The sequence below is a fragment of the Strongylocentrotus purpuratus genome, unplaced genomic scaffold (genome assembly GCF_000002235.5).
Source record: "Strongylocentrotus purpuratus isolate Spur 01 unplaced genomic scaffold, Spur_5.0 spur5_scaffold_4, whole genome shotgun sequence".
Lineage (NCBI taxonomy): Eukaryota > Metazoa > Echinodermata > Echinoidea > Camarodonta > Strongylocentrotidae > Strongylocentrotus > Strongylocentrotus purpuratus.
Genome location: NW_022145610.1, coordinates 17,647,060 through 17,674,888, shown reverse-complemented (window position 1 = coordinate 17,674,888; position 27,829 = coordinate 17,647,060). Strand labels below are relative to the sequence as shown.

At 38.9% G+C, this 27,829-nt stretch overlaps 3 protein-coding genes and 1 long non-coding RNA gene across 4 annotated transcripts; 1 reads left to right on the top strand and 3 right to left on the bottom strand.

The window, feature by feature from the left end:
• Positions 1 to 9,367: 9,367 nt before the first annotated feature.
• LOC115929063 lies at positions 9,368 to 12,133 on the bottom strand. The gene has a single exon (XM_030997195.1). It carries the CDS (start codon positions 12,131 to 12,133, stop codon positions 9,368 to 9,370), a length of 2,766 nt encoding a protein of 921 aa, XP_030853055.1.
• A 70-nt stretch (positions 12,134 to 12,203) lies between these two features.
• LOC115929062 lies at positions 12,204 to 13,181 on the bottom strand. The gene has a single exon (XM_030997194.1). The coding sequence runs from the start codon at positions 13,179 to 13,181 to the stop codon at positions 12,204 to 12,206; it is 978 nt and encodes a 325-aa protein (XP_030853054.1).
• A 1,479-nt stretch (positions 13,182 to 14,660) lies between these two features.
• On the bottom strand, positions 14,661 to 15,616 carry LOC115929225. The gene is made up of 2 exons (XR_004066387.1): positions 15,568 to 15,616; positions 14,661 to 14,751 (listed from the first exon to the last, which is right to left on the bottom strand). It is a non-coding gene; the product is annotated as an uncharacterized LOC115929225 (long non-coding RNA).
• A 4,248-nt stretch (positions 15,617 to 19,864) lies between these two features.
• LOC100891380 (histone-lysine N-methyltransferase SMYD3-like) lies at positions 19,865 to 26,411 on the top strand. The gene is made up of 7 exons (XM_030997193.1): positions 19,865 to 19,882; positions 20,209 to 20,566; positions 21,199 to 21,299; positions 23,308 to 23,395; positions 23,948 to 24,116; positions 25,098 to 25,206; positions 26,241 to 26,411. The coding sequence occupies exons 1-7, from the start codon at positions 19,865 to 19,867 to the stop codon at positions 26,322 to 26,324; spliced, it is 927 nt and encodes a 308-aa protein (XP_030853053.1). The 3' UTR covers positions 26,325 to 26,411.
• Positions 26,412 to 27,829: the final 1,418 nt, after the last annotated feature.

Here is a 27,829-nt window from a genome sequence, read left to right as displayed (position 1 = left end):
ACGGTACAACGAATCGTCTTCTTTCTTTAATATTTTGATGAAACGTCAAAGCTTCCGCGCTTCGCGCAGGAGGGGGAGGGGGGGGGACTGAATTTAGACAAGGATTAAGAGTCGAGAACGGTACAACGAATCGTCTTCTTTCTCTAATGATTTAAGGATTCGTAAAAGCTTCCACGCTTCGCGCGGAAAAAGGGGAAAACTAAATTCAGACGAGGATTAAGAGTCGAGAACTGTACAACGAATCGTTTTGTTTCTCGAATGATTTAATGAAACGTAAAAGCTTCCGCGCTTCGCGCGGAAAAGGGGAAAATCTAAATTCAGACGAGGATTATTTTCGAAAACGGTACAATGAATCGTCTTCTTTCTCTCATGATTAAATGAAAATTAAAAGCTTCGCGAGAGGGGGGGGGGGGGGTGACCTGACTTCAGACGAGGATTAAGAGTCGAGAACGGTACAACGAATCGTCTTAATTCTTTAATATTTTGATGAAACGTCAAAGCTTCCGCGCTTCGCGCAGGAGGGGGAGGGGGGGGGGGGGACTGAATTTAGGCAAGGATTAAGAGTCGAGAACGGTACAACGAATCGTCTTCTTTCTCTAATGATTTAATGAATCGTAAAAGCTTCCACGCTTCGCGCGGAAGGAGGAAAACTGAATTCAGACGAGGATTAAGAGTCGAGAACTGTAAAACGAATCGTCTTATTTCTCGAATGATTTAATGAATCGTAAAAGCTTCCACGCTTCGCGCGGAAGGAGGAAAACTGAATTCAGACGAGGATTAAGAGTCGAGAACTGTAAAACGAATCGTCTTGTTTCTCGAATGATTTAATGAAACGTAAAAGCTTCCGCGCTTCGCGCGGGAGGTGAAAAATTAAATTCAGACAAGAATTTTTTTCGAGTACGGTACAACGAATCGTCTTCTTTCTCTAATAATTTAATGAAACGTCAAAGCTTCCGCGTTTCGTGGAGGAGGGAGGGGGAAACTCGCCCCTCCCTGCACCGACCCCCCCCCCGCATTACGTCACTGTTGGTCACCATTACGTACCAATATTTGGCTCGCAAATTTCAAATTTGCGCCCCCCCCCCTAAGAAATCCTGGATCCGCGCATGCCTTCTACAACGCTAATCTCAGAGCGAAAATTTCCGCGTAGCGTCCAAATAACCTACGACGGTATTCAGCGTCGTTTGTTCAGCTATTACGGAGTGGCGAGCTCATTTAAATACCCCGTAGTCAGCATTTGCGTCGCCGTGCGAAAAGTCCCTAACGTACAACTTTCATTGTACTTCAATGTATGCATATATTTATCTATTCATTTCTGTTTGAGAACAAGAATATGAATATAAAATCATAACAGCATAGAAAAGAAATGCAGAAGAAAACTATGTTGCAGGCAGAAAGAAACGCAATAACGATTATGCGTTTGCATGTAAGTGTATCATTATAATTATTCATATTGTTTTATTACAACTTGTGAACTAGTATGCATTCAAGCTTTTGGAACTTTTTGTGTGTATTAATATGAAAGAAAGCGTTTGGAACTTATAATGCACATGATGCAATTTCAGGTGCAATTTACTGTGTGAAATGCCTTGTCGAATACTCAAATACTCAATTATTTTTGTTTAACCTTTTATACAGTAATACAGATAAGTGGAAGCCAACCAATTTTCTTTTTAATTATGTCAACCACAATCGGGGTAATAATATATTTGTAAAGCGCCTAGGCACAACGTTGGATCGATGTATTGAGCGCTTTATAAACACGGAATATTATTATTATTATTAATCTTTCTAAACCCAATCAAAATGGGACACGCACGAAGGCGCGGATCCAGGGGGGGGGGGGGGGGGGCGAGCGGGCCTTGCCACCCCCCTCATCAAACCTAAAAGAGAGAAGGAAGGGAATAGGGAAAGAAGAGAGAAAGGGAAGGGAAAGGGAAAGAAGATAGAAAGGGAAGGAAAAAAGAGAAAGAAGTGAGGTAGGAAAGATCAGTTGCGATTTTTCTCGTCAACAAGGTGTAGATCAAGGCGGGGGTAGGTGGGGGATGGGGGATGCACTGGCGTACGGGTGGGGGTGGGGAGCCACCAAAGGGTGCCACCACCCCATACCGGTGATTTAATGTTGCTGAAAAGACATAATTTTCCGAGATTTTTCCTCACTTTTTAGTAAATTATTGTTTTTATGCGTTTCTTTGAAAATGACAAATTCCTAAAAATTACCGTCAGGCGAGAAATCTGCTTATTTAGAGGCTTACATGTCAGGGCCCGTGGAACGGCGGGGCTCGGTGGCCTCGAGCTTCCCCTCCCACTTTTTTTGAAAAGTATATAAAAGAGAAATAGAAAGAAAGAGAGAAAGAAAGAAAGAATAGTGACCTGCCAGTGTCACAAAGTAATGAGTTTTCAAAATATCCTCATCTGACCGTGATTAAATGCCGAAAACCCCTTAGCTTCCGAGGGCTCTGCCCCCCCCCGGATTCCACCTAGGGCCCTACGGCGGGCCCCTGGATGCTCGTCTGACGGTAATCTAATGGTTATAACCCCTGAGGTGCTTGGGGCTCCACCCCTGGACCCCCCGCCAATAAGTGTCCTGCCAGTGTCACAAATAATGAGGTATCAAAATATGCTCATCTTACCGTGATTAAATGCCGAAAACACCTGAGCTTTCCCAGGCTCTGCCCCCCTGGATTCCACCTGGGGCCCTAAGGCGGCCCCTGGATACTCATCTGACCGTTATTTAATGCCTTAAAACCCCTCAGCTTCCGGGAGTTACGCCCCCTGGACCCCACACGAATTAGTGACCTGCCAGTGTCACAAATATGGTACACTGTCGCTTATATGGTTGCAATATTTTATTTTTACCCCAACTTATGGAATTATTTTGACAATGATTTATTCCTAATGGATCTAGATAATAGTTTACATTCTCAGATTGTATTGAATAATAATTTGCCAGTGTTTGTTTTGCGTGACTGCTAAAGCATGTGTATATTATTATGATTATCAACTAGGAAACCTACGCCCTTAAGTCATAAATGACAGTAAGGAGGATTAATGCCCCACAAAAGGGCACTTATATGGCACATCGACACGGTTTTGATCCTGGGGCCTCACCGTTACATTCATAGTTCAGTGGCAAAGCAATGGCCTCGTGTCTGTGAGGCCCCATGATCAAAACTGTGTCGATGTGCTATATTAGTGCCCTTTTGAAGGGCATTAATCTTCTTTACTGTCATCTATGACTTAAGAGCGTAGGTCCCCTAGGTGATAAGCATAGTAGCATACACATGCTTTAGCAGTCCCGCAAAATAAACACTGGCAAATTATTATTCAATAAAATCTAAGAATGTATACTATTATCTAGATCTATTAGGAATAAATCAATCCATAAATTGGGGTAAAAAAAAATATTCCAACTATATGAGCGACAGTGTATCAAAATATGCTCATCTGACCGTTATAAAATGCCTAAAATCCCTGAGTTTCGGGGGCTCCGCCCCTTGACCCCCCCGCCCGCTGGGCCTTTTCACCTAGACCACACGCCAACTTACGCTACGCTCTATCTCATCATAAATACTTCAGCCTCCCCCACCCACTTTGAAAAACGTTCAGCGGGGCCTGCATGTAAGAATGGGGTGATGCGGATTTGTTGTCTGCCCCAAACGTTTTTGCTCATTACGCCAATGCTGGTCACCATTACGTACCAGTATTTGGTTCGCATAATTTCAAATGTGCCCCCCCCCCTCCCCGCCTCTAAGAAATCCTGGATCCGCGCCTGCACGTACGGTCAGGCACTAGTGTAGGAAAACTTCAAATGTTAATCAGTTATAGGATAAAATAACTTGTCTGTGGCCTTACGAAAAAGTATATATTTAGTCAGGCCTAAATTGAGTTGCAAAACAAAGATTGTGTTAAAAGGAAAAAACAAATTTGATGACATTCTAAATTCCCCAATTACCAATACAATTGGAGAGTGAGTACTCGTTTTTGTTTTTCTTCAAAACTTACTCAATAAAAACAGTGGCCCGGATACTTCAGCCTCTCACCAAACGTTACTTTGTATGAGAGGGTGGAGTATCTGCCTTTACAACTTTAACTGTGCAAAAACTACAAGTTGTCTTTCTTGACATGCTTGTTCCAAAGAACCTGCTACGTATAAATTTGTAAAAGTGACATAGTAAACAACTTTTCATTCTGGTTCTGAAGAGTATAAAACACAACTTGTAATCATAATTATTACAGGTCAATAAAGTCTAATTTTTGAAACTTGATACGGAGCCCGACATCTTTATCATATCACGTGCGACAATGACTTGTTTTCACACATAAAATATTTAGGCTGATCCAATAAAAAAAAATGGTTATTGATTGTATTGAAAATGATTATTGATTGTATTGAAAATGATTATTGATTGTATTGAAAATGATTATTGATTGTATTGAAAATGATTATTAATTGTATTGAAAATGATTATTGATTGTATTGAAAATGATTATTGATTGTATTGAAAAGGATTATTGATTTACAGTTTCTGGCCATCTCAGGTACATAACTATTTGATATGATCGCGGAGGAATAATGAACTCTTACAGCCCCTGCAAGAGCCGACGTATGTTGATAACGATTCACAAAACTCAGTCTTTAAGGCAGGTTTCGAGAAAATTAGCGTACATGACCATGATGACACTCACAACAATTAACCTTATTCATTACCCAACAAAACACGAAGAAAGAGCCCCTCGACACCATTGGTGTAAACATCCATTTTCTTTCGAAATTTAGAAACGTTAACCATTATAATACTCTGTATGGACTTTAAAATCTCTTAATGTTCTTCCGGCGGGAGTGAAGGGATATGAATTTGCGCCCCTCCCCCCCCCCCCACGAGACCAAGCACCAGATATGCCACTCACTGATGAACGGGGCGTACTGATGGGGGGGGGGGGCAACTTTGATACCAGTGAATATTGCTAAAATGAAATAATTTTCCGGGATATTTCCTCGCTTTTTAGTAAGTTATACTTTTTTACGCGTTTGTTGGAAAATGACAAATTCCCAAATTTTACAGTCAGGCAAGAAATATGCTTGTCTTACGGCCAACAAGGAGGGGGCCGTGGAACGGTGTTATCAAGACCCCCCCCCCCCCCCTCATGCTTTTTTTTTGTTTTTTTTGAAAGAGTATATAAAAGAGGTATGGAAAGAAAGGGAGAAAGAAAATATAGTGACCTACCAATGCCACAAAATAATGAGGTATCAAAATATGCTCATCTAAACCGTGATTAAATACCTAAAACCCCTGAGCTTCCGGCGGCTCTACCCACTGGACTCCACCTAGGACCTTAAGGCAGGCCCCTATATGCTCATCTGACAATAATTAAATGCCTCAAACCCCTGAGCTTCTAGGGGCTGCGCCCGTTCTACCCTACGCCAATTAGTGTCCTGTCAGTGTCACAAAATAAGGTATCAAGAGGTATAGCCTTTATATTGTTTTATTAATGAGCTATATCTCGAAACAAATCAAACTGAGTGATGATATGGAACAACTTTACAATATCAATCTTCCGTTCTCCTAAATAATCCAACCCCGGGTCTTATGGGCATACACAATGTATTACTAAATTTGGAGCATGGTTTAACGGTGTTGGCACCAAGATTAGTGGCGATGGTTCGTTCGAGACTCATACAGTCTTTATATTGTTTTATTAATGAGATATATCTCGAATTAAATCAAACTGAGTGATGTTATGGAACAACTTTACAATATCAATCTTCCGTTCCCCTAAATATTCCAACCCCGAGTCTTTGTAGACACACAAAATGTATTACTAAATTTGGAGCATGGTTTAACGGTGTTGGCACCAAAATTAGTGGCGATGGTTCGTTTGAGACTCATACAGCCTTTGTACTGTTTTATTAATGAGATATATCTCGAATTAAATCAAAATGAGTGATGTTATGGAGCAACTTTATAATATCAATCTTCCGTTCTCCTAAATATTCCAACCCCGAGTCTTTGTAGACACACAAAATGTATTACTAAATTTGGAGCATGGTTTAACGGTGTTGGCACCAAGATTAGTGGCGATGGTTCGTTCGAGACTCATACAGTCTTTATATTGTTTTATTAATGAGATATATCTCGAATTAAATCAAACTGAGTGATGTTATGGAGCAACTTTACAATATCAATCTTCCGTTCTCCTAAATATTCCAACCCCGAGTCTTTGTAGACACACAAAATGTATTACTAAATTTGGAGCATGGTTTAACGGTGTTGGCACCAAGATTAGTGGCGATGGTTCGTTCGAGACTCATACAGCCCTTATACTGTTTTACTGATAAGATATATCTCGAATTAAATCAAACTGAGTAATGATGTTATGGAACAACTTTACAATATCAATCTTCCGTTCTCCTAAATATTCCAACCCCGGATCTTATAGGGAAAGCAAAATGTATTACTAAATTTGGAGCATGGTTTAACGGTGTTGGCACCAAGATTAGTGGCGATGGTTCGTTCGAGACTCATACAGCCTTTATACTGTTTTATTTATGAGATAAATCTCGAATTAAATCAAACTGAGTGATGTTATGGAACAACTTTACAATATCAATCTTCCGTTCCCCTAAATATTCCAACCCCGGATCTTATAGGGAAAGCAAAATGTATTACTAAATTTGGAGCATGGTTTAACGGTGTTGGCACCAAGATTAGTGGCGATGGTTCGTTCGAGACTCATACAGCCTTTATACTGTTTTATTAATGAGATAAATCTCGAATTAAATCAAACTGAGTGATGTTATGGAACAACTTTACAATATCAATCTTCCGTTCTCCTAAATAATCCAACCCCGGGTCTTATGGGCATACAAAATGTATTACTAAATTTGGAGCATGGTTTAACGGTGTTGGCACCAAGATTAGTGGCGATGGTTCGTTCGAGACTCATACAGTCTATATAGTGTTTTATTAATGAGATATATCTCGAATTAAATCAAACTGAGTGATGTTATGGAACAACTTTACAATATCAATCTTCCGTTCTCCTAAATATTCAAACCCCGAGTCTTTGTAGACACACAAAATGTATTACTAAATTTGGAGCATGGTTTAACGGTGTTGGCACAAAGATTAGTGGCGATGGTTCGTTTGAGACTCATACAGCCTTTATACTGTTTTATTAATGAGCTATATCTCGAATCAAATCAAAATGAGTGATGTTATGGAACAACTTTACAATATCAATCTTCCGTTCTCCTAAATATTCCACCCGTTCTACCCTACGCCAATTAGTGTCCTGTCAGTGTCACAAAATAAGGTATCAAAAGGTATAGCCTTTATATTGTTTTATTAATGAGATATATCTCGAATTAAATCAAACTGAGTGATGATGTTATGGAACAACTTTACAATATCAATCGTCCGTTCTCCTAAATAATCCAACCCCGGGTCTTATGGGCATACAAAATGTATTACTCACTTTGGAGCATGGTTTAACGGTGTTGGCACCAAGATAAGTGGCGATGGTTCGTTCGAGACTCATACAGCCTTTATACTGTTTTATTTATGAGATATATCTCGAATTAAATCAAACTGAGTGATTTTATGGAGCAACTTAACAATATCAATCTTCCGTTCTCCTAAATATTCCAACCCCGGATCTTATAGGGCAAGCAAAAGGTATTACTAAATTTGGAGCATGGTTTAACGGTGTTGGCACCAAGATTAGTGGCGATGGTTCGTTCGAGACTCATACAGCCTTTATACTGTTTTATTAATGAGCTATATCTCGAATCAAATCAAACTGAGTGATGTTATGGAACAACTAAACAGTACTATATGTCCATTTTCCTAAATAAACTTTCATTACATTTACATCATTTCATTACAGTGTATAGCCGCTCCGAGGAACGTTTGCTATTTTCAATTCCCTGCTTGTACTTGGCTTCACGGAGTAATTCGTCCTTTATAATGATTCTCTTCATTCCGGAGCAATGTACATGTTATAAGACCGTGTCTAAACTTCCACGTTGTTATAATAACCACACAGGAGGCGTGACTTGAATAGCTTCCCTTTAATAGTTGTGGCGCTGTAAAGCACATTCAACAATCGTGTGAATCCTGTAAAGAAACAAAAATAAACAAAGAATGACTATTGATTCAAAATACCCAAATTGTTCCTTTTTCCTTAGATTACATTCTTTGTAAGCAAACTAGAGTAAATACATGACCTACAAGGGTGTATTTAAGTTTAAGACTATAGTGCAAAGCAACTAGAAGTAAAGATCCACATTCGAACTCTTAACAAATAACTATTCATTTCACTTCTTTACTCCAATAAAAAGTGTCTTCTTTAAGCAAAACAAAAATGTGTTGTTTTGTCTCATTTCTGAATTACATAAAAGAATCCATTCAGCATACTATAATCACATTACAAAAAAAACCCTTTTCAAGTATTAAAACGAATAACGCGATATTACCTAGGGCGACATAAACAAGACTAAACGTAAGGCGAATCACTAAACCTGGCGTCTAAAAATATCCCTCCGCTATATAATCTGTACGTATAGGTACTACAATTCACTGAAGTCCTAAAATAGCGTAAGAAAAATAGGTCTCACGTGTTCATCTCGAATTTATGAAATATGACACCAAAACAATAATGAACGTCTCCAGATAACTTATAAACTATCATGAGACATTTCAGCAACTCTTACACTTCCTTGAAGTATATATAACCAAGAATTATTTTACAAATTATCAATCACTTTCACAAGTAGGCCTACCGTAAGCACAGTCAAAACCAATACGGACTTTTACCACTATCCACACTTCAAAAGAGGCCCAAATTTGTCCTACAAACCTCAAAAACATTAAAGATACACGTACAATCCTAGCATAACATACACTCATAAGAATAATAGCACGGAATTAAAAATAACTTCAGTTTTTGCATATAAATGAAGGAAAAACTAGGATCAACCGACATGGTTGATGTACCTTCGTATGGTCTTGTTTTGCGCTGTAGCGAAAGTGCTGATAGTCTCAGCTCAGGTAAAAAGGGTAATTATTCTGCCGCGTAACAAATACGGGAAAAAATAATGTCATGCCTTGACATCCCGACCCCCTAAGCGTGACGGAATGTCACAAAAACACAATCTAACATGATTTAAGACTAAATGGAACACTTATAAGATCAAAGAGAAATACAACGAAATCACTATCCTCTATAAATTGCCCATTAATAGCAATGTTTTTTCAAGCTGTTCAAATTAATGTCCAGTAATCAACAGTTCTTGAACCTATTTAAATGCCTGAATTTTTCTTCAAGCTGTTCAAACGTCCAGTAATCAACAGTTCTTGAACCCTTAAAAGTCTGAACGTTCATCTCGCTTCATCAGGGATACAAGTTTTGTAATCGGCCTGGTGGCACGCGTCCCATCTGCGTATTTCACTTCGACGACTCTAACAAGGCCATCCTGTCCAGGCTGAGTCCTGACTACCTCGGCCGTCTTCCACGACCCGCGTTTTCTGTCATCACCGATGATGAGGACGATATCGTTCTCTTCCACGTTGTCTGAAGATCGTTGCCACTTCTGACGTGGTGCCAACTTGTGGGTGTACTCCATCCATCTACGCCAAAAACCCTCCACCATTGTATTACACAGTTCACGGCGTTTCCGTAGATCTCCTCTGTAGTCCTCACAAGGAATATCAGGGCAGTTCAGATCTCCTCTCCCAGTGAGAAAGTGATTGGGAGTCAGCGGTGGATGATCGAGAGGCGACGATGACATCGCAGTCAGGGGACGGCTGTTAATGAGCCCTGAAATCTTGCAGAAAACAGTCTCCCATTCCACGAAGGTAAGACGGTCAGCCTTCACAAGGTGCCTCATAGCTTTCTTTACTTCTTGGACCATGCGCTCTACTGCCCCTTGGTGATGGGGTCCTCCCGGTGGTCCGAACTTCCACTCAACCTTATAACGTTGACAGTGCTCCCGTACCTGCGTTTGGTTCAGCTTAAGGTTCAGCTCATTGATCGTGTTGTCAGCCCCTCGGAAACAAGTAGCATTGTCACTAACCATCATGGCTGGTGCTCCTCTAATACTGACAAACCTTTCTAAGGCTTGAAGGAATGCCTGAGTTGATAGGTCTTGGACTACTGTCAGGTGGACAGCCCTGGTAACCGCACATGTGAATAAGGCACCATATCCCTTGGTCGTGGTATTACGATTCAGCTTCACCATTACTGGGCCTAGGTAGTCCACCAAGTTAGTCTTGAAGGGTGGCGAGCATGGGCTGACCCGAAACTCTGGTAAATCAGCCATCCTCTGGTGCGTCGGTTTGCCTCTATGCCGTCTGCAAGTGATGCAACAGCGTACAACACGTCGTGCAATGTTCATGTCCCCCACTATCCAGTACTTCTTCCGAACCTCATTTGCTGTCCGCAAATGACCACCATGAAGGGCATGTAGATGTCTATCGCATACCAGGAGGAAGCTGATATGACTCTTCTTCGGAAGAAGATATGGATGGCGAATGTCATACGACAGCGGTGCTCTACCTAGACGTCCACCAACACGGTACACTTCACTGTCCTCATCGAAGAATGGGTCCAGCTTCTGTATATTGGAATCTTGGAAGTTTATCTCCTTCTGAGCTTGTCTGACCCAATACAGTTCTGCCTCTTTGATCATTCTTTGGGATGGCCATTCAGAGATCTGCCGGAGGAATTGCTTCAGCCATTGATTCCGGGGAAGCTCCTTGAGGGATAACACCCTCGCCGTGACCATCTGTAGCTTTGACCAGCTGGAGAACTTGGTAGCATCAACAATCGGGGAGTTCTTGGACACAGCATTCACAGTTACTGAGAGGATCTTGGTGTTTCGGGAGTGAAACTTCTTCTGTTCAGGATCTCCCGGTTTGACAGGAACATTTTCTGGTGTCCGCCAAGAATGAGGAGGTAGTCTCAAGTACTTTGGGCCCTTGATGACCTCCTGCATGTCTGTAACAACGCCTCCTCTGGAATTGAGATCAACAGCATTTTGATCCGAGGGAACGTAGGCGATATCACTGTAGGGGTCAAATTCAGATGTGATCTCACCGACTCTATGTGCGACGTAAGATCGGAAGGTCTTAGACTGCCCTCTAAGCCAACTAATCGCTGTCATGCTGTCTGTCCACATCTTCCATCCGACTATGCTGAAGCGTAGAGCATCTCTGATGGTGATCATCAGTCTGGATAGAAGGAGAAGAGCTTGTAGCTCCTTCCGAGGCATGCTTGTCTGTTTCAGAGGTGTCACCCTAGATCTGGCACAGACGAAGGATAGATGAGCTTCTTGGCTGTCAGCATGTGACCATCTCAGCCACACTGCAAAACCCATGGCGTCCTCTGAAGCATCACTGACACCATGCATGGACACTATGGGTAGGGGTCTCGTTCCCCTATAAGGCTCTGGTATCAGACATCTTGGGATCTCAATGCCGTCCATCTCATTAAGGTCTCTGTTGATCTTACTCATCATGGAATAGAGCTCACTGCCTTGGTCAAGAGGGGAGTCCCAGTCAAGGTCCAGCTGCCACAACCTTTGAAGAAGAATCTTGGGGTGTACCAACAGTCCGGAAAGCATTCCAAAAACATCGTAATAGGATGCCGTTTGAGCAAGAATCTTCCGCTTGGTGAGGGTAGTATCCTCGGAGGGTTTGACCTTCTTCACTCTCAGTGTGTCCTTAGATAGATCCCAGCTGGTACCTAGGACAGTAGCAGTGTCTGTGTTTTCTGTCTCATCACAGACCTTCTTGACATTAGACTGCCACTTCCTTAAGTTGAAGTTTCCTTTCTTCAATGTCTCTGTCAGCTTGGACTTCAACTCCAGAGCTTCCTCAGCATTACTAACTGACTCGTTCAGGTCGTCCATATAGAATTGCTCGATGATTACTTTCTGTATCTTGTCATCATCTGGTGCATGCTCACGAGCCACATGTCTGAGGGTGATGATTGCTGCGGTTGGAGGGGGTTTATCCCCGAAAGTGACTGTTGTAAGCTCAAAGACTTGTATGGGATGGTTTGGATTCTCTCTGAAAACGAACCTGTGGAACCGAGCATCCTCTGGTGAAATCTTAATAGCCTGGAACATCTTGGATATGTCTGCGATCATGCCCACTTCATTTTTACGGAACCGGAGGGCCACCTCGAGAAGATTCGAGTTAACATTCTCTCCTTTGATGAGACAGTGAACGCCCTTGGAACTTCGCCTTACCATCGTAAACTACCCGGACTGGAGTTGTTTTTGAGTCTTTAACAACCCCAAAGTGTGGAAGAAACCACATCCTTCTGCCTACATCCCTGTCTTGTTGCAACTCGTCCTGTGAAACCTGCCGGGAGACACCCCTTTCCAATTGGTCTCTCATTTGCCGGCAATAGACTTCCCACTCATTAGGCCGGTCTCGGAACTGGTTCTCCAGGCTCTTCTGCCTTTTAACTGCGTAGTCATAGTTGTCTGGTAATTCTTCCGGAGATCGCTTCCAGGGTAAGCGAACCTCATAAGAGCCATCTGGTAGTTGAGTAACACTCTTCTGCATGGATTCAGTTCCTTTCTCGTCATCAGAGAAGCATTTACATTTCCTGGGCTCCAAACCAGCTGTCTCGAGTTCAATCAACTCCTCCAGGGATCCTGAAGCAGCTACACTGACGTAGTTGAGGAGTGGTGCTGCATTAGCTGCTGGGCCTCCTTGAACAAACCAACCTAGAGGACATTTAACCGCAACTGGCTCATCTGGTCTGCTTCCCCTGATGTACTGTTCCCATACCATAAAGTGAGTATTGTCCACTCCAAGCAGCAGGTCAATGACTGGTGATGGAGCCACATCTATCTCTACACCTGTCAAGTGGTCATAGGACTGTAGATGCTCAGGGAAAATAACAGGTGTATTCCCGCATGGCTTATCTATCTCAGTAGCTGTCAACGGATAAGACCAACTCCTTTGTAAATCCTCAATCTCACAATCAAGGACTCTCAGCTTCCGCTTGATATTACTGCCGCCAACAAGGCTAAGGTCATGATCCTGGAAAAGATCACCCTCCATTCTGGGAAAGATTCCTGTTCTCACGAGTGTGGCCTGACTGCCTCCATCCAACATAATGCGTACTAGATGTCGTTTGCTGCCACATCGTAGATATCCCATCACGGTAGGTAAGGTAGCATGCAGTTTCCCTACATGGTTGATTGTAGAAGTCTGTATGGAGCTGTTAGACTGAGCGGGTCGCACAGAGTCTGCCTAGTTAGCATAGCCACTTCTCTGATCCTTATCTCTGGCATCACCATGGGCTTTGGGACAGATGGTAGGAAAGTGCTCGTCACTACCACATGTCTGGACTCGGCATGGTGCCCTGAACTGGCACTTGCTGCGGTCATGAGGGGGTTTCCCTGCAATACAGTTGCTATGACCACAACGGAGACATACACAATTTGCTTTCATGACTTCATACTTCTCCTTGAGTGTTAGGGCTTTGAACTTGTTGCAGATCTTGAGGTAATGAGAGGAGTTCTTAGGATGTAGAGCACATTTTGGGATATCACGAACATATGAAGGAGCCTCTCTGGAGTCCCAAGACACGGCTGCAGTCAAGGACTTAGAAACTCTTTTTGGTTCCATACTATCTGCGATGGTGGCTTTGGACTTCTCCATGAGAATTTGTTGCCGAAACAACCACTTGCTTAAACCTGAAATGGAGTCGTCAGCATTCTCATCCCGAACACTTTTGTAGTAGTCCATTCTGTGATCTTCTGGGAGTTTCTGTTTTATTTGGGTAAGCATGATTCTGCTATTGAGCTCCCCAGCCAGGCCGATGGTTTCCGCCTGGCATTCAAAGTTCTGAAGTACCTGGATGAATCGCGCCATTGCTGGAAGATTCACCTTTCCTTTATACTCGTATGGCTTGAGACCATCCAAATCTTGTGGCAAACTGTCCACCACTCGGTCCTTGTCATCAAAACGTTCATCCAGCATCTCCCATGCCCTTGCTACGCTTGAACAGCTTTTGACCAAGTTTCTCTTCCTTTGAGACACCATTGACTCCGCTAACTGGAAAAAACATTCAATTTCTGACGATTCCCTTGTGCAGTGTTGGAACATTTCCTTGCATCTCCGGTAATCTTTGATGTCACCATTAATGATGGTAGCTTCAGTCTCGCCATCCTAGGGGCACAGGCACCTGCAGATTGATTCTGAAAGGAGGTGCGGAGAGGAGAGCTTGGGAGTGTCACGTTCTGCTGTTGCTCGGATGTCTGCTGTACTGGTGGTGGCGACAACTGCTTGCTGAGCTAGAACTCTCCTACCAGCAGTTAACTTCTGAACAAAGTCTGTCTCGCAGTTGGTCATCCAGTCTTCCTCAGCCTCAAATTCCTCGTCATTCTCTATGAACTGTACAAGCTCTGCATGCTTCCCTTCCACCTTTACAAACTGTTCTTCAGCCTTGCTGATGTACTGCTTTAGGTCTGCAGATTCATCGGAGAGATTGACAATGGACGTTAATGTCCTCGTCAATTGTCCCTTCAGATTTCTCCTCGCCAGCTTTAGAGTCTTCATGTCAGTCATCTTCAGTTGATAGTTATACAGCCTGATTGTTGAAGAATGTTATAAGACCGTGTCTAAACTTCCACGTTGTTATAATAACCACACAGGAGGCGTGACTTGAATAGCTTCCCTTTAATAGTTGTGGCGCTGTAAAGCACATTCAACAATCGTGTGAATCCTGTAAAGAAACAAAAATAAACAAAGAATGACTATTGATTCAAAATACCCAAATTGTTCCTTTTTCCTTAGATTACATTCTTTGTAAGCAAACTAGAGTAAATACATGACCTACAAGGGTGTATTTAAGTTTAAGACTATAGTGTAAAGCAACTAGAAGTAAAGATCCACATTCGAACTCTTAACAAATAACTATTTATTTCACTTCTTTACTCCAATAAAAAGTGTCTTCTTTAAGCAAAATAAAAATGTGTTGTTTTGTCTCGTTTCTGAATTACATAAAAGAATCCATTCAGCATACTATAATCACATTACAAAAAAACCCCTTTTCAAGTATTAAAACGAATAACGCGATATTACCTAGGGCGACATAAACAAGACTAACCGTAAGGCGAATCACTTAACCTGGCGTCTAAAAATATCCCTCCGCTATATAATCTGTACGTATAGGTACTACAATTCACTGAAGTATCCTAAAATAGCGTAAGAAAAATAGGTCTCACGTGTCATCCCGAATTTATGAAATATGACACCAAAACAATAATGAACGTCTCCAGATAACTTATAAACTATCATGAGACATTTTAGCAACTCTAATTACACTTCCTTGAAGTATATAACCAAGAATTATTTTACAAATTATCAATCACTTTCACAAGTACCTTAAGCACAGTCAAAACCAATACGGACTTTTACCACTATCCACACTTCAAAAGAGGCCCAAATTTGTCCTACAAACCTCAAAAACATTAAAGATACACTTACAATCCTAGCATAACATACACTCATAAGAATAATAGCACGGAATTAAACATACCTTCAGTTTTTGCATATAAATGAAGGAAAAACTAGTATCAACCGACATGGTTGATGTACCTTCGTACGGTCTTGTTTTGCGCTGTTCTTCTTCTTCTTGATTTGTTTTTGTTTAGCAATCAGTCACAGTTGACTATTTTTGCCACACACTATTTTATGAATTATTTATATATATATATACATATGTACAATTTCATGTAGCGAAAGTGCTGATAGTCTCAGCTCAGGTAAAAAGGGTAATTATTCTGCCGCGTAACAAATACGGGAAAAATAATGTCATGCCTTGACAGTACATGTACTAATGCTTACGAACGTACTCGTGTACTAGTACATGTGCATATGACAGAGTACGCACGCCGCACGTCTGTTATGTAGGGAATAATGAATATTCATATCGCCACTAATCTTGGTGCCAATATATGCTACCGTACGTTACCATCGAAATCCAAGTAAGTTCCTTGTACGTTACCAGCGAGGTATGGTACAACGAACTTACTTGGATTTCGATGGTAACGTACCGCTTGTCCTCTGAGGGAGGACGCCCTTTTGTATCTACGAGCGCGTGACGTCATATACGGATAAGGTATATTAACAGGTCACTACTTCCTGTAATGAATGTCAGTGGGAATTCCCACTCGATAAAAAAATACATACTCAGACCAGGGATGTGTGAGTTTCACGAGCCCTGCTCAGACATATAACTGCATAGGTGAATGAAACATTATCATTCGCCTCTAAATTGAAAGCGATAGCCCCGTTGGCTGTTTGAGCTGAGAGGAGCAATTTCTTAAGTTTACACTACTTAATGATGGAGCCGGAGCTGAAGTTGCGTGCTGTGCTTATGGAACCTGTGTGTGTTAAAGAATCAGATACTTGTGGGCGGAAGTTGGTCGCCACTGCAAGACTTGCGCCTGGACGACGTATCCTTGAAGAATTGCCATATGCATATAGTGTGTCTTATTACAAAAGGGTGGACTTCTGTGCTTTTTGCCTCGAAAAATGGTATTGATTCTTATTTTTTTGTTAAAATGTGATACTGATATCAACAAGTAAAAAGTGATAGGGCCTTATGGCTTTATGGCTTAGTCTATATTATATCCTGCATCAAAAATTTGTTGGCTTTTGATTGGTTGAGAGCTCGTCACAGAAATATTTGAACTATTTTTAGAAAGTACTATATGAGAGTACTATTTGGGAGTTAAAGAAAAAAATGGTATTTTTGTTTTTAAATTGAATTTTCTTTTTGTTCAAATCTTAATTTAATGAAAACAAAATATTTTAAATCTTTTTAGATAAAAATTGACATTTGTTGTGTTCTAACAAAAAAATTCTTCCCCAATAAGGTCTATGTTGTTTTTTTTATTTTATTTTTTTAAATAAAAATTATTTTTTGATGCAGGATATTATACAAATATACACTGCCTTGAGAGGTTCTGGTTAAAACTATGCGCAAGAGGTGACTCCAATAGTACTATTTGCTGAGGGGCGCAGCCCCGAAGCAAATGGTACTTTTGGAGTCACCGAGGCCCATAGTTTAACCAGTACCTCGAATAGAAGGCATGGTATATTTGTTTTATATCCTGCATCAAAAATTTATTTAAAAAAAAAAAAAAAAAAAAAAAAACATTTTTAGGAAAAAAAAATTTAGAACAAAAAAATGTCAATTTTTATCTAAAAAGATTTAAAATATTTTGTTTTCATTAAATTAAGATTTGAAAAAAAAAATTGAATCAATTAAAAAAAAAATTCACATTTTTTTTTCAACTCCCAAATAGTAAACCAAAATAGTACTCTCATATAGTACTTTCTAAAAATAGCTCAAATATTTTTGGTCATGTGACGAGCTCTCAACCAATCAGAAGCCAACAAATTTTTGATGCAGGATATAAAAAACAATATACCATGCCTTCTATTCGAGGTACAAATGTACCATTTGCTTCGGGGCTGCGCCCCTCAGCAAATAGTACTTTTGGAGTCACCTCTTGCGCATAGTTTTAACCAGAACCTCTCAAGACAGTGTATATTTGTATACTTTATTAGGGGTCCTACATATTGAAATTCATGTGCTTTCTTTTTCTTGGACATTTACTGAGTTAGGTTCCTTTGAGTGTAGAATACAATTCATTTTACTTGAATGATAATATGATATTATGATAATATTCATTGAGGCCATTAAAACAAAAATCATGTTTAGCGTCCCCGCCCGCTTCCTTTTTAGGGGCCGCCTGCTTTTTTGCTTTTTTTTTAATGATACAAAAAACAACATAAAATATACTGCTAAAATGGTCTTTCCTGAATAAAAGAAAAAAATAAATTCAAATGCTGGCAGCCATCTTAAAGATGGCCCGACTGGCTGTTCAGCCAGTCGGCGAAAATGTACCGAGCGGCCATTTTGAAGGGAAAAATAATAAGAAAAAAGGGCCTCCTCCTTCCTATTTCTCAAAAAGGCAGGACGCTAAACATGTTTTTTTTTATTTTAAAGGGCCTAAATAAAAAAAAAACTATCCTCATGCAGCTCCAAACTTTCTAATTCTACACAATCAAACCCCAGCCCAAATTGGGCTGGTCTCCCAATTCAGACATCTTTACCCTTTTTAAATTTGGGAACATCCATTTTTTGTAACAGTAATATAGTAGAAGATAGTAGTCTAATATTGATTAATCATTATTATGCAACATTTTGAAATAAAATTAAGCATTACTTATTAAATAGCACGAAAACTCTAATGAGGTCAACATGAGTCGGCGAAAATGTACCGAGCGGCCATTTTGAAGGGAAAAATAATAAGAAAAAAGGGCCTCCTCCTTCCTATTTCTCAAAAAGGCAGGACGCTAAACATGTTTTTTTTTTATTTTAAAGGGCCTAAATAAAAAAAAAACTATCCTCATGCAGCTCCAAACTTTCTAATTCTACACAATCAAACCCCAGCCCAAATTGGGCTGGTCTCCCAATTCAGACATCTTTACCCTTTTTAAATTTGGGAACATCCATTTTTTGTAACAGTAATATAGTAGAAGATAGTAGTCTAATATTGATTAATCATTATTATGCAACATTTTGAAATAAAATTAAGCATTACTTATTAAATAGCACGAAAACTCTAATGAGGTCAACATGAATTGTTTAAAGTTTGTAACTTTTAGTAAAGTTTCTGGTCTTGTATTTTCATTTAACCCTTACTGTACTGGGCTATTTTGAGCACCTCACCTTCTGGGGGGGGGGGGGGAGCTCCTGCCCCCCCCTATGATCTCGGCCGTCGAATGTCCGATGAACACAAAAAATTTGCATGTTTGTAGATATTTACGTAACAAACAAGATTAGAAGAAAGATTATTAGTTTTTTCCTAATATGCAAACTGTTGCCGTTATAGCCTAATTAATTATGCAAAATGCAAATTTTATGCATTTTACAAAAAACGTGTCAGATTCCACTTTTTGAATATTGAAACTCATTCATATGAAACTTCTTTTCTAACACAAAACAGTTATTTTGATGTAGATATAAATGCAAATATGCGATTTTCAAAATATTTATTTTCTTATGTACAGTACAGTAAGGGTTGAGGTATTTGTTTGGATCTAGTACTGTACTGCATTATGTTATATTTTAATGACATTCGTGTAGGTTAACACTGTTTTGAATATTTCAAGAATGAAGTCAACTCCAATTTTCATCTTACTTTCAGTTCAACTCTTAAGAAGTGTACCGGATGCAATTATGTAAGCTACTGCAGTACATTCTGTAAGGTAAGCACAAACCTTTTGCTTTTGTTCCCTCCAACATAAACCCATATTGCCTATATATATTGGAAATGAATGATTCCTGAATTAATTTTATGGAAAAAAGAAAATTAAAAAAGTCAGTGAGTTAAAATAACTCTGAAGTAACAACGTTTTTTTTTTTAATTTTGATATATTTTGATGCCCCTGTGGATGTATTATAAGTACTAAAAAATTTAGCCCCTAAAACCCTTCTGCTTTAAGAAAAATTGAATATACACTTTTACCGGTGCTCCTGGTAAATTTCGAATAGCGCCTATATACGGTCATCCAATGGTAGCTACGTCCATGAAAATCTCAGAATATGCAGTTCTGATACATGATTTCCTAACGGGGAGGGAGCAATACAGCATAACGAGTCTATTATTTACAATTTCATCACTTTAGACTCAATTTCAACCGCGACAACGATCTTAGAATATTGTAGGATCGCATATGCTTCCAACACGATCATTTGAACCAAATTCATGACCCCATACCAACACTTTGTATTACCTTTGGAAATATATCAGTAAAATATGTCCATCTCAGAGAAAGTATCAAGAAGTTTTTGTTAAGTTGCTAAGCTGTATGACAAAGTTTATGGAGTACAGGGCTATGTTATATTAGGTATAGTTGGCCATTAAAGTGACAGAACTTTGGTTGTTTGAAATTAGCGATCATTGCAGAAACTATGCAGAAATAATCAACAGAAATAATCAATCGATCCTGATGTGCCTAAACTTCTATGAACAGTTAAATAAAGTGATTTGTACACATAATTATGATTTAAAGGCATCAAAGGTGTCTTTAATATTAGGCTCACTGACATTGTCGTTTGGTACAGCTGACATTCTTATTTTTATATTTGTACCTTGTGCAGGAAGAAGACTGGACAAGATGTCACGAGCAAGAATGCATAGCCCTGAAGAGAATACGTCCCGACGAAGTACCTGGAGAATCAGCTCAGGTTCTGTCTCAAATCATCCGGAAGCAAGAAGAGTCTGCTCCGTGCACTCAGGATGGTGGGGATTGTTTCCCAACCACCGTAGATCAGTTGGAATCCCATCATGAGAAGCTGAGCAGCAATTCGACAAAGGAAAAGTTTAAGCTCCTTTTGAAGCATTTCATTGATGAGGGTGTCTTAGCTGATATCGAGCTAACCAGCCTGATTAAGATGAATGGGGCAATACGCTGCAACACCTTCTCAGCATTGGATTATGATCTGAATGAAGTTGCAAGTCCAATATTATACTTAAGGTGATTTCCGTAACTATGATTGATAATTGTTTTAACTGACTCTAAGAAAGAATATATATGCTTGTAAGTAAACAACCAGGGGACCGACAACTTTAAGTCCTCTCCAAGAGACTTGGTAATGAGGATTAATGCCTTACCAATGGGCACAAGTACATTGACTTGGTTTTGAACCTGGGACCTCCCGGTTACGAGACCACTGCTCTACCACTGAGCCGTTGCGCCTCTTTTGATTTATTTATTGGTGTATGGCAAGTAATCAGAAGAACTTCCTGAAAGGATTTGTTTACATGACAAGTTGCTGACGGAATTATCGAGAGAAAAAAAAAATGATGTGTCCATTTGCAAATTCCAAAGGGGAAAAAAAAATGTCAATAGTAAATTATACACTTTTAAGTAAAATCTTTTATTAAATTTATAACTGTAATAATGCAAATGTTGTTTGACTTACTGATTGTATGTTGTACGTATATGTTATAACTATGATTCCATTAGCATAATATACTAGGACCTTTTCTCTTCCCAATCCCATATATTTATTTTCTTGTTTGTGTAAATTAACGTGTCATTATTTTGTCTCTCTTTTAACTGTTCCTGATTTTCCTGATTTTAAGAGCGTCTATGGCGAACCATTCCTGTGATCCTAACTGTGCAGCGGTGTATGATGGGAGAAAACTCCAACTCAGGACCATTAAAAATGTCGAAAAAGGAGATGAGGTAAGACCACATGTTTTATTGTCAAATACCACATTTATTTTATTACTTATGTTCTGGATATGCAAGTGAGAAAATACCCTAAATATTTTGAAAGAAATGTAATCGACTGTTGCTTTATATGGATTCCGTCAGGATTATCACCAACTCATTTCACCATGTAATTTTCAGGATTAGTCTGCCGGTGCTATTATAGGATTTGAATCACCCCACCCACATGGTTCAGTTTACATTGGGAATCCAAAAATACACTAGTTTTTTGATTTCGCAATGAAGGACACTTCAACTTTATGAAGAGATGATATATTCTTATTCCTCTTTAATAGATATTTGTCACAATTTTTGAAGATCACAGTGGTCAGTGTTAACAAAAATTGTTGATAAGTCTGGTCATATGAAAAAGAATCTAGCAACTCTATGACTTTGAAAAACATGACAATTAACTTATAGAAATTACATGTACTTAAAATGTAAGATCCTTACAACCTGCTTTTGTTTCTTTTTAGTGTACAATCAGATATTTCAATAAAATCAATTACCCATCTAAAAAGAGACAAGCTTTGCTAGAACCGCTACATTACTTCACCTGCCAATGTGTGAAATGCGTCGAGGAAATCATTGTGAGTGTTTACTTTTTTACAGTTTCATTCTTTGTTTAATACTAGTCAAATGTTAAATATAAACAGCATATAAACAGGTATAATACAAATTAATTGGTATCCTCATGAAATAACTGGTCATTCAAGAATTATCCTTGATCATTTAGAAGAAATATGTCAATGAAATGTTCACTTTAAAGATACTATGTCCCTTTTGCAGCCAACATCAATTTCTGTAGAACTTTGCAGGAATTATGAATATGTCATGTATGTCCTATCTGTGAAATTTAAACGTTGGCAGTGCCCTAATATCCAAGTTATGCAAGGAAACACGTTAACTTGCTAGACTTCACTGTCAGACACTATTGAGTGACTGACTGGCCTTTTTCTTCTTTGGTAATAACATACATAAATGAGCTGTAAAGGGTACATGAGCATTTGTCTACATCAATAACCCACTTCTTGTAATGGCCAAAATTAAACTGATTGAATCTACGCGCAGCATAAAACGTACAACCATTCGGTACAATGATCTGAAAATAACGACTATTAGTTGTCGAATCGACTTAAGAGCTATAGAGCCAGTAAGTAATTGTCTGATTTTCAGACCATTGTACCGAATGGTTGTACGTTTTATGCTGCGCACAGATTCAATCAGTTTAATTTTGGCCATTACAAGAAGTAGGTGATTGATGTAGAAAAATGCCCATGTACCCTTCACAGCTCATTTAATGTATTGTATTACCGAAGAAAAAAAAAGTCAGTCTGTCACTCAATAGTGTCTGACAGTGAAGTCTAGAAAATAAACGGGTTTCGTTGCATAATTTGAATATTAGGACACTGCTAACGTTTAAATTTCACAGATAGGACATACATGACATATTCATAATTCCTGCAAAGTTCTACAGAATTTGATGTTGGCTGCAAATGGGACATAGTACCTTTAAGAACAAGACGGTTTGTTTTTACCCATGAAAATATATTTTCCATACCTTGGTTAGCTTTTGTTCTACTTCTGTAACATTACTCCCACTGACTGTTAGAGTCATGTCGTCAGCATACAAATCAACAATGCCATCATGAAAACATTTCGGTAAACTATTTATGTAGATAGAAAAAAGGAGTGGCCCTAGAATTGAACCTTGTGGGACCGTACTTACTTTTATTACTCACAGTTTGAATAATATCACTCTCAAGTACCCTATGTTCATTGTACATTTAATAGCCAAGGCCGTTGATACCTGCATGGATCTATTCTTATTAGATGCACTAGGTATTAAGTGATTTCCAAAGTCCATATAGAAATTGTTACACACACCTTGCACTTTGCATTTCAATGCAAAATAAAAATGTTCATATTGTCAAGCTATTTTGTTGGTACATTCCAATTAAACATTTTCTTTTCACTGCAGGCATTGGATCCGAATGATGGTTTAGCTGAAAAGCTCCAAGGTCTAGAAATATTCGAGAAGCAAACGCAGGATGCAAAGTCTACACAATGTATCCTTCGTCCCCAATAGGAGAACATCTAGAAGGCACAATTACCATATGTGATCCCATTAATGAATTAAATGGCTCCCCCTTCTTTTTTGACTTTTTTCAATTCATTTGGTATTTTAGTTACTTTTGTAACACTTGAATTAATAGGTAACTTTGGTATTTGCACAGTAAACGTGCTACAAATATCTGTCTTAGTAAATTCTAATTTTCTCTCTTCAATTCTGTCTTTTTCTCTCTCTTATTTCTTTCTTACTTTCTACTTGCCTATGTCTGTTTTTTGTGTGCCTGTCTGCCCCCCCCCCCCTCTCTCTCTTTCGCTCAGTCATCTATATTCTCAACTCACCGACTTCATTTCAGTAATTCCATTTTCTCTTGTAACTTTGCTCTTTCCATTACTATCATATTCATATTCACCCTCCCTCTTCTGTATTCTCTCACTCTTTCTCATTTTTCTTTGCATTCATGCTTTTAATTTGTTAAAACAATCCTAATTATTTGTTATTTCTCATAAGTTATATTCCTTAATGATGTAATTTTTACATTGCACCAAAGTGTTAGAGCTATACATGACCAACCTGAAGGTGATGGACTCTTCCAGCTGTCTTCCAGCTCATCATCATCTCGTGGTAGAGCACAGATGTACGGCATTTGAAGCATGCATTCACAAAAAATCATGGGAGAAAGCTGCCGAGATTGGACTACTGATCACAGAACCATACAGGTGAGATAACATGTCGATCATTCACATAAAGAGCAATTGGTGTGATAACAAAAAAATATCCTTTGAAATCATGACGGACTAACTGACTAAATATGGCTTATTCCGAAAGGTCGGGTGGCGTCGCGTCGCGTTAAATTGAACGCGACCATTCGTCCAACCCCCCCCCGGTTTTGCCGAAAGGGTTCGTTGAGCACAGAGTACCGTCTTAACGCACCCTTTCGTGATAAGCGGGGGGCTTTTCTAGAAAGGGTGCGTTGACTAGTCTTCCACATCGGTCGTTTAGAATGGAATTTAAGGAATAGAAATTTAAGTCGTTTTAAATTGAAATAATCAAAATTGAAACAAATAAACAATTGAATAAAACTATTTTTTACTAAACGACTGATGTGGAAGACTAGTCAACGCACCCTTTCATGTAAAGCCCCCCCCCCCCGCTTATCCCGAAAGGGTGCATTAAGACGGTACTCCGTTCTCAACGCACCCTTTCGGCAAAACTGGGGGGGGGTGGCCCAACCTTTTCTGAATAAGCCACTAAATATCTGTTCATTTAGAGAAGCGATAGTGCATTAGTAACTTTTCTGAACACTTTAAAAAAAAATATTATTCATATGTCCTTTTTGCAATATTCAGTGCTGATATTTATTTGATATTTTTACTTATGCAACTTAGTTATGTATTCGTTACTGCCACTTCATTATGTATACTTAACTTAAATTTGTTCTTGGTTATTTGATTTGATTTGATTTGATTTCAATAAATCCTTTATATATATAAAACACCCACCAGACTGAGAATGAGTGATATTTTATGCATATCTTCCCCTCAGAGCAGAAAATGTACTCATTTCATTAATTGAACTGCCATATATATATATACATATAAATAAACTTGCTGTACATTTTCACATATGCTGTAAATTTTGCAAAACCATATCTTTTTGTGACTATGTATTTGTATATGATACCTATATTGATTTTATAGAGTTTACTATGGACCGTACCATCCACAGTTGGGGATTCACCTCCTGAAGATGGGTAAAGTACAGCATCAACTGAGGAAACTTCAGGAGGCCAGAAAGTATCTCACAGAGGTAACTAACTATTCTTCCTATAAATTGAAGGGACTGTCTTTTAACCACGACTACAATGCGAGATGTTTTTGTACTGATGAAATTTTCTTTGGTTTTTTTTTCATTAAGCTGTTTAGACTACTTTTGAATTTTAGTAGTGGAGTAGAAGACGTAGAATTGTGCATTTCCTTATGTTTGCTATTAAGTAATTACAGGAATTGGATCATCTTTAGGATGTTTGGTGGGAGTTAGGGGTACATGCTGGTGCTCTATATGATACACAGTTAAACCCAGAATAATTTCAGGCACCCGAACCCCATTTGTCCAACCCATTCATCTGATTCCGTGAACAATCTTTTACACAGGTAGTTTTGTCTGAAAAAAAGGCACAGTACACGAGTACAGTAAAATCACAGTAGGCCTACATCGTAACTTCAAAGTTCGTTTCTTACTGGACATTGAGGTTCAGATTCTTAAGTGTGTCTGTAACCTTGATATAAATTACCCAGGACAATAGGTGAAAAGTTCACAATCTCACTTTGATATACTTTGATCCTTACATTGAAGCCCCACTGTACTAGCTCTCTATATATAGGAAACAAGCCTAATCGGTGACCATTGGTCCCCCATGATCCTCTTTTTTGTATGTTAATTGAGAGCTGAGTTGATGAGATAGCCACCTGTCAGTGAGTACCCTGGGTGGTCTAATCCCTCCTAGCCAAACCAGTACAGACGGTCTTTAACATAAAGACAGGGAAAGTGACCTTGTTGGCATGTTTGGAGAATGTATGATGATGTAGATCAATATTTCTTTTCATCACATCGAACCAATTAATGTTTCCCTTTATGCCATCCATTTGTATCAAGATTTGTTTGTTTATTATATTTGTGATCAACTTGTTCATGCTCGAGTTTCTATATATCTGTCTCTTTAAAGTCTCCTTGAACTGTACTGACTTTTTCTGCTTTCGATTTAGGAGGAGTTTAATTTGAAGCGAAAGGTGTCTTTTATTTATATTTGTTTGTATTTTCTAATTCATTATTTTGTTTTTCAGGCAGAGAGTGTTTTGAAGGTAACGCATGGCCCACAGCATTCACTGATGGCGTCAGTGAAGAAACTGCTCTTTAAGTGTAGGTAAACCCTTATGCCTTTCACTGCAGATAAAATCAGTCACTGATCTCAACATGAATACAAGAATTTCTCTGCAGCAGTAGATGACAATGGAAATGCTTTAGGAGGACAGATTGACAGCGAAAGTTAGTGAGATCAACATGAAACGATAAGAGACATAACAATAACAATTAGTTTGAGAAGCTGGCATACAATCCATTCGAAATGTAGTCATCGTAGATTGTAAATCAAGAAATTGAACACAAGGGCCCTGTTTCATGAAACTTGTTTTCAATAACATGTTACGATCATTATAAGCTACTGAAAACCTTGCATTTGATTTGCTGTGAGCAGATTTACCATACATATGTGGCAGTTGTTATTGATAACAAGTTTGCTGAAACAGGGCCCACCTATATTAAAGGAGGTGTTATATGAAACTCATTACCTAGTACTTTGCAGAATTCAGTGTCTATTTCTTCATTTAAACACCTTTATAAACAATTGTATTTTCATTAAAGGTACTATGTACCTTTTGCAGCCAACCTCAAATGCTGCAGAACTTTGCAGGAATTATGAATATGTCATGTATGGCCTATCTGTAAAATTTAAACGTTAGCAGTGTCCTCATATTCAAATTATGAAAGGAAAACCGTTTATTTGCTAGACTTCACTGCCAGACACTATTGAGTGACTGACTGGCTTTTTTTCTTCTTTGGTAATAACATACATGAAAAGAGTTGTAAAGGGTACATGAGTATTTTTTCTACATCAATAACCCACTTCTTGTGATGGCCAAGATTAAACTGATTGAATCTTTGGGCAGCATAAAACGTATGACCATTCGGTACAATTGTCTGAAAATCAAGACTATTACTTTTGGGCTCTATAGCCCTAAAGTCGATTTGACAACTAATAGTCGTTATTTTCCCACTTGAAGACATTTTCAAGCCCCACCTTTTTTAGGGAAGTTCTAATTTAGTATTATCTTTCAAATGCAGTTGAAATTTAACTTTTTCATTTTTTTGGCCTGCAAATGGGACATAGTCCCTTTAATGTACTAAATAACCAATGACGCAATGGATGTATATGTGTTATGTTTATTTTCTACACATTTGACTAAAAATTTACTTTTGTGTGCCCTTAGTAGTCGGTAGTTGTTATTGATAACAAGTTTGATAAAACAGGGCCCAGTTCTATTCAAAGAGGTGTTATCTGGAACTCATTACTAAGTACTATGCATAATTCAACATCTATTTCTTGAGTTAAACACCTTTATAAACAATTGTATTTTCATTGATGTACTATTGACGATACAGACGTACATGTATATATATATATGTCAGAAATTGGAAATTTTGACCTGGATGTTATAAAGGTGCGTTTCCTTTTTTTTATGATCTTTTAGACAGGTGGTAGTTTTACGAATTTGTTTAGTTGGGGTAGTTAGTCCCTGGCAGAAAAAGATGTAGTAAATCTTCTTCATTAGTTAGTGGAATTCATAATTCATTGTATTAATGGTATCAATAGATA

Excerpts from the sequence above, each read along its gene's own strand:
- LOC115929063 (XM_030997195.1), bottom strand. The coding sequence starts at position 12,133 with ATGTTCCAGGCTATTAAGATTTCACCAGAGGATGCTCGGTTCCACAGG.
- LOC115929062 (XM_030997194.1), bottom strand. The coding sequence starts at position 13,181 with ATGGGATATCTACGATGTGGCAGCAAACGACATCTAGTACGCATTATG.
- LOC100891380 (XM_030997193.1), top strand. Across the intron at positions 21,300-23,307 it reads ATGTCGAAAAAGGAGATGAG|GCATTGGATCCGAATGATGG; the intron begins GTAAGACCACAT and ends TTTTCACTGCAG. Across the intron at positions 24,117-25,097 it reads CTGATCACAGAACCATACAG|AGTTTACTATGGACCGTACC; the intron begins GTGAGATAACAT and ends TTGATTTTATAG.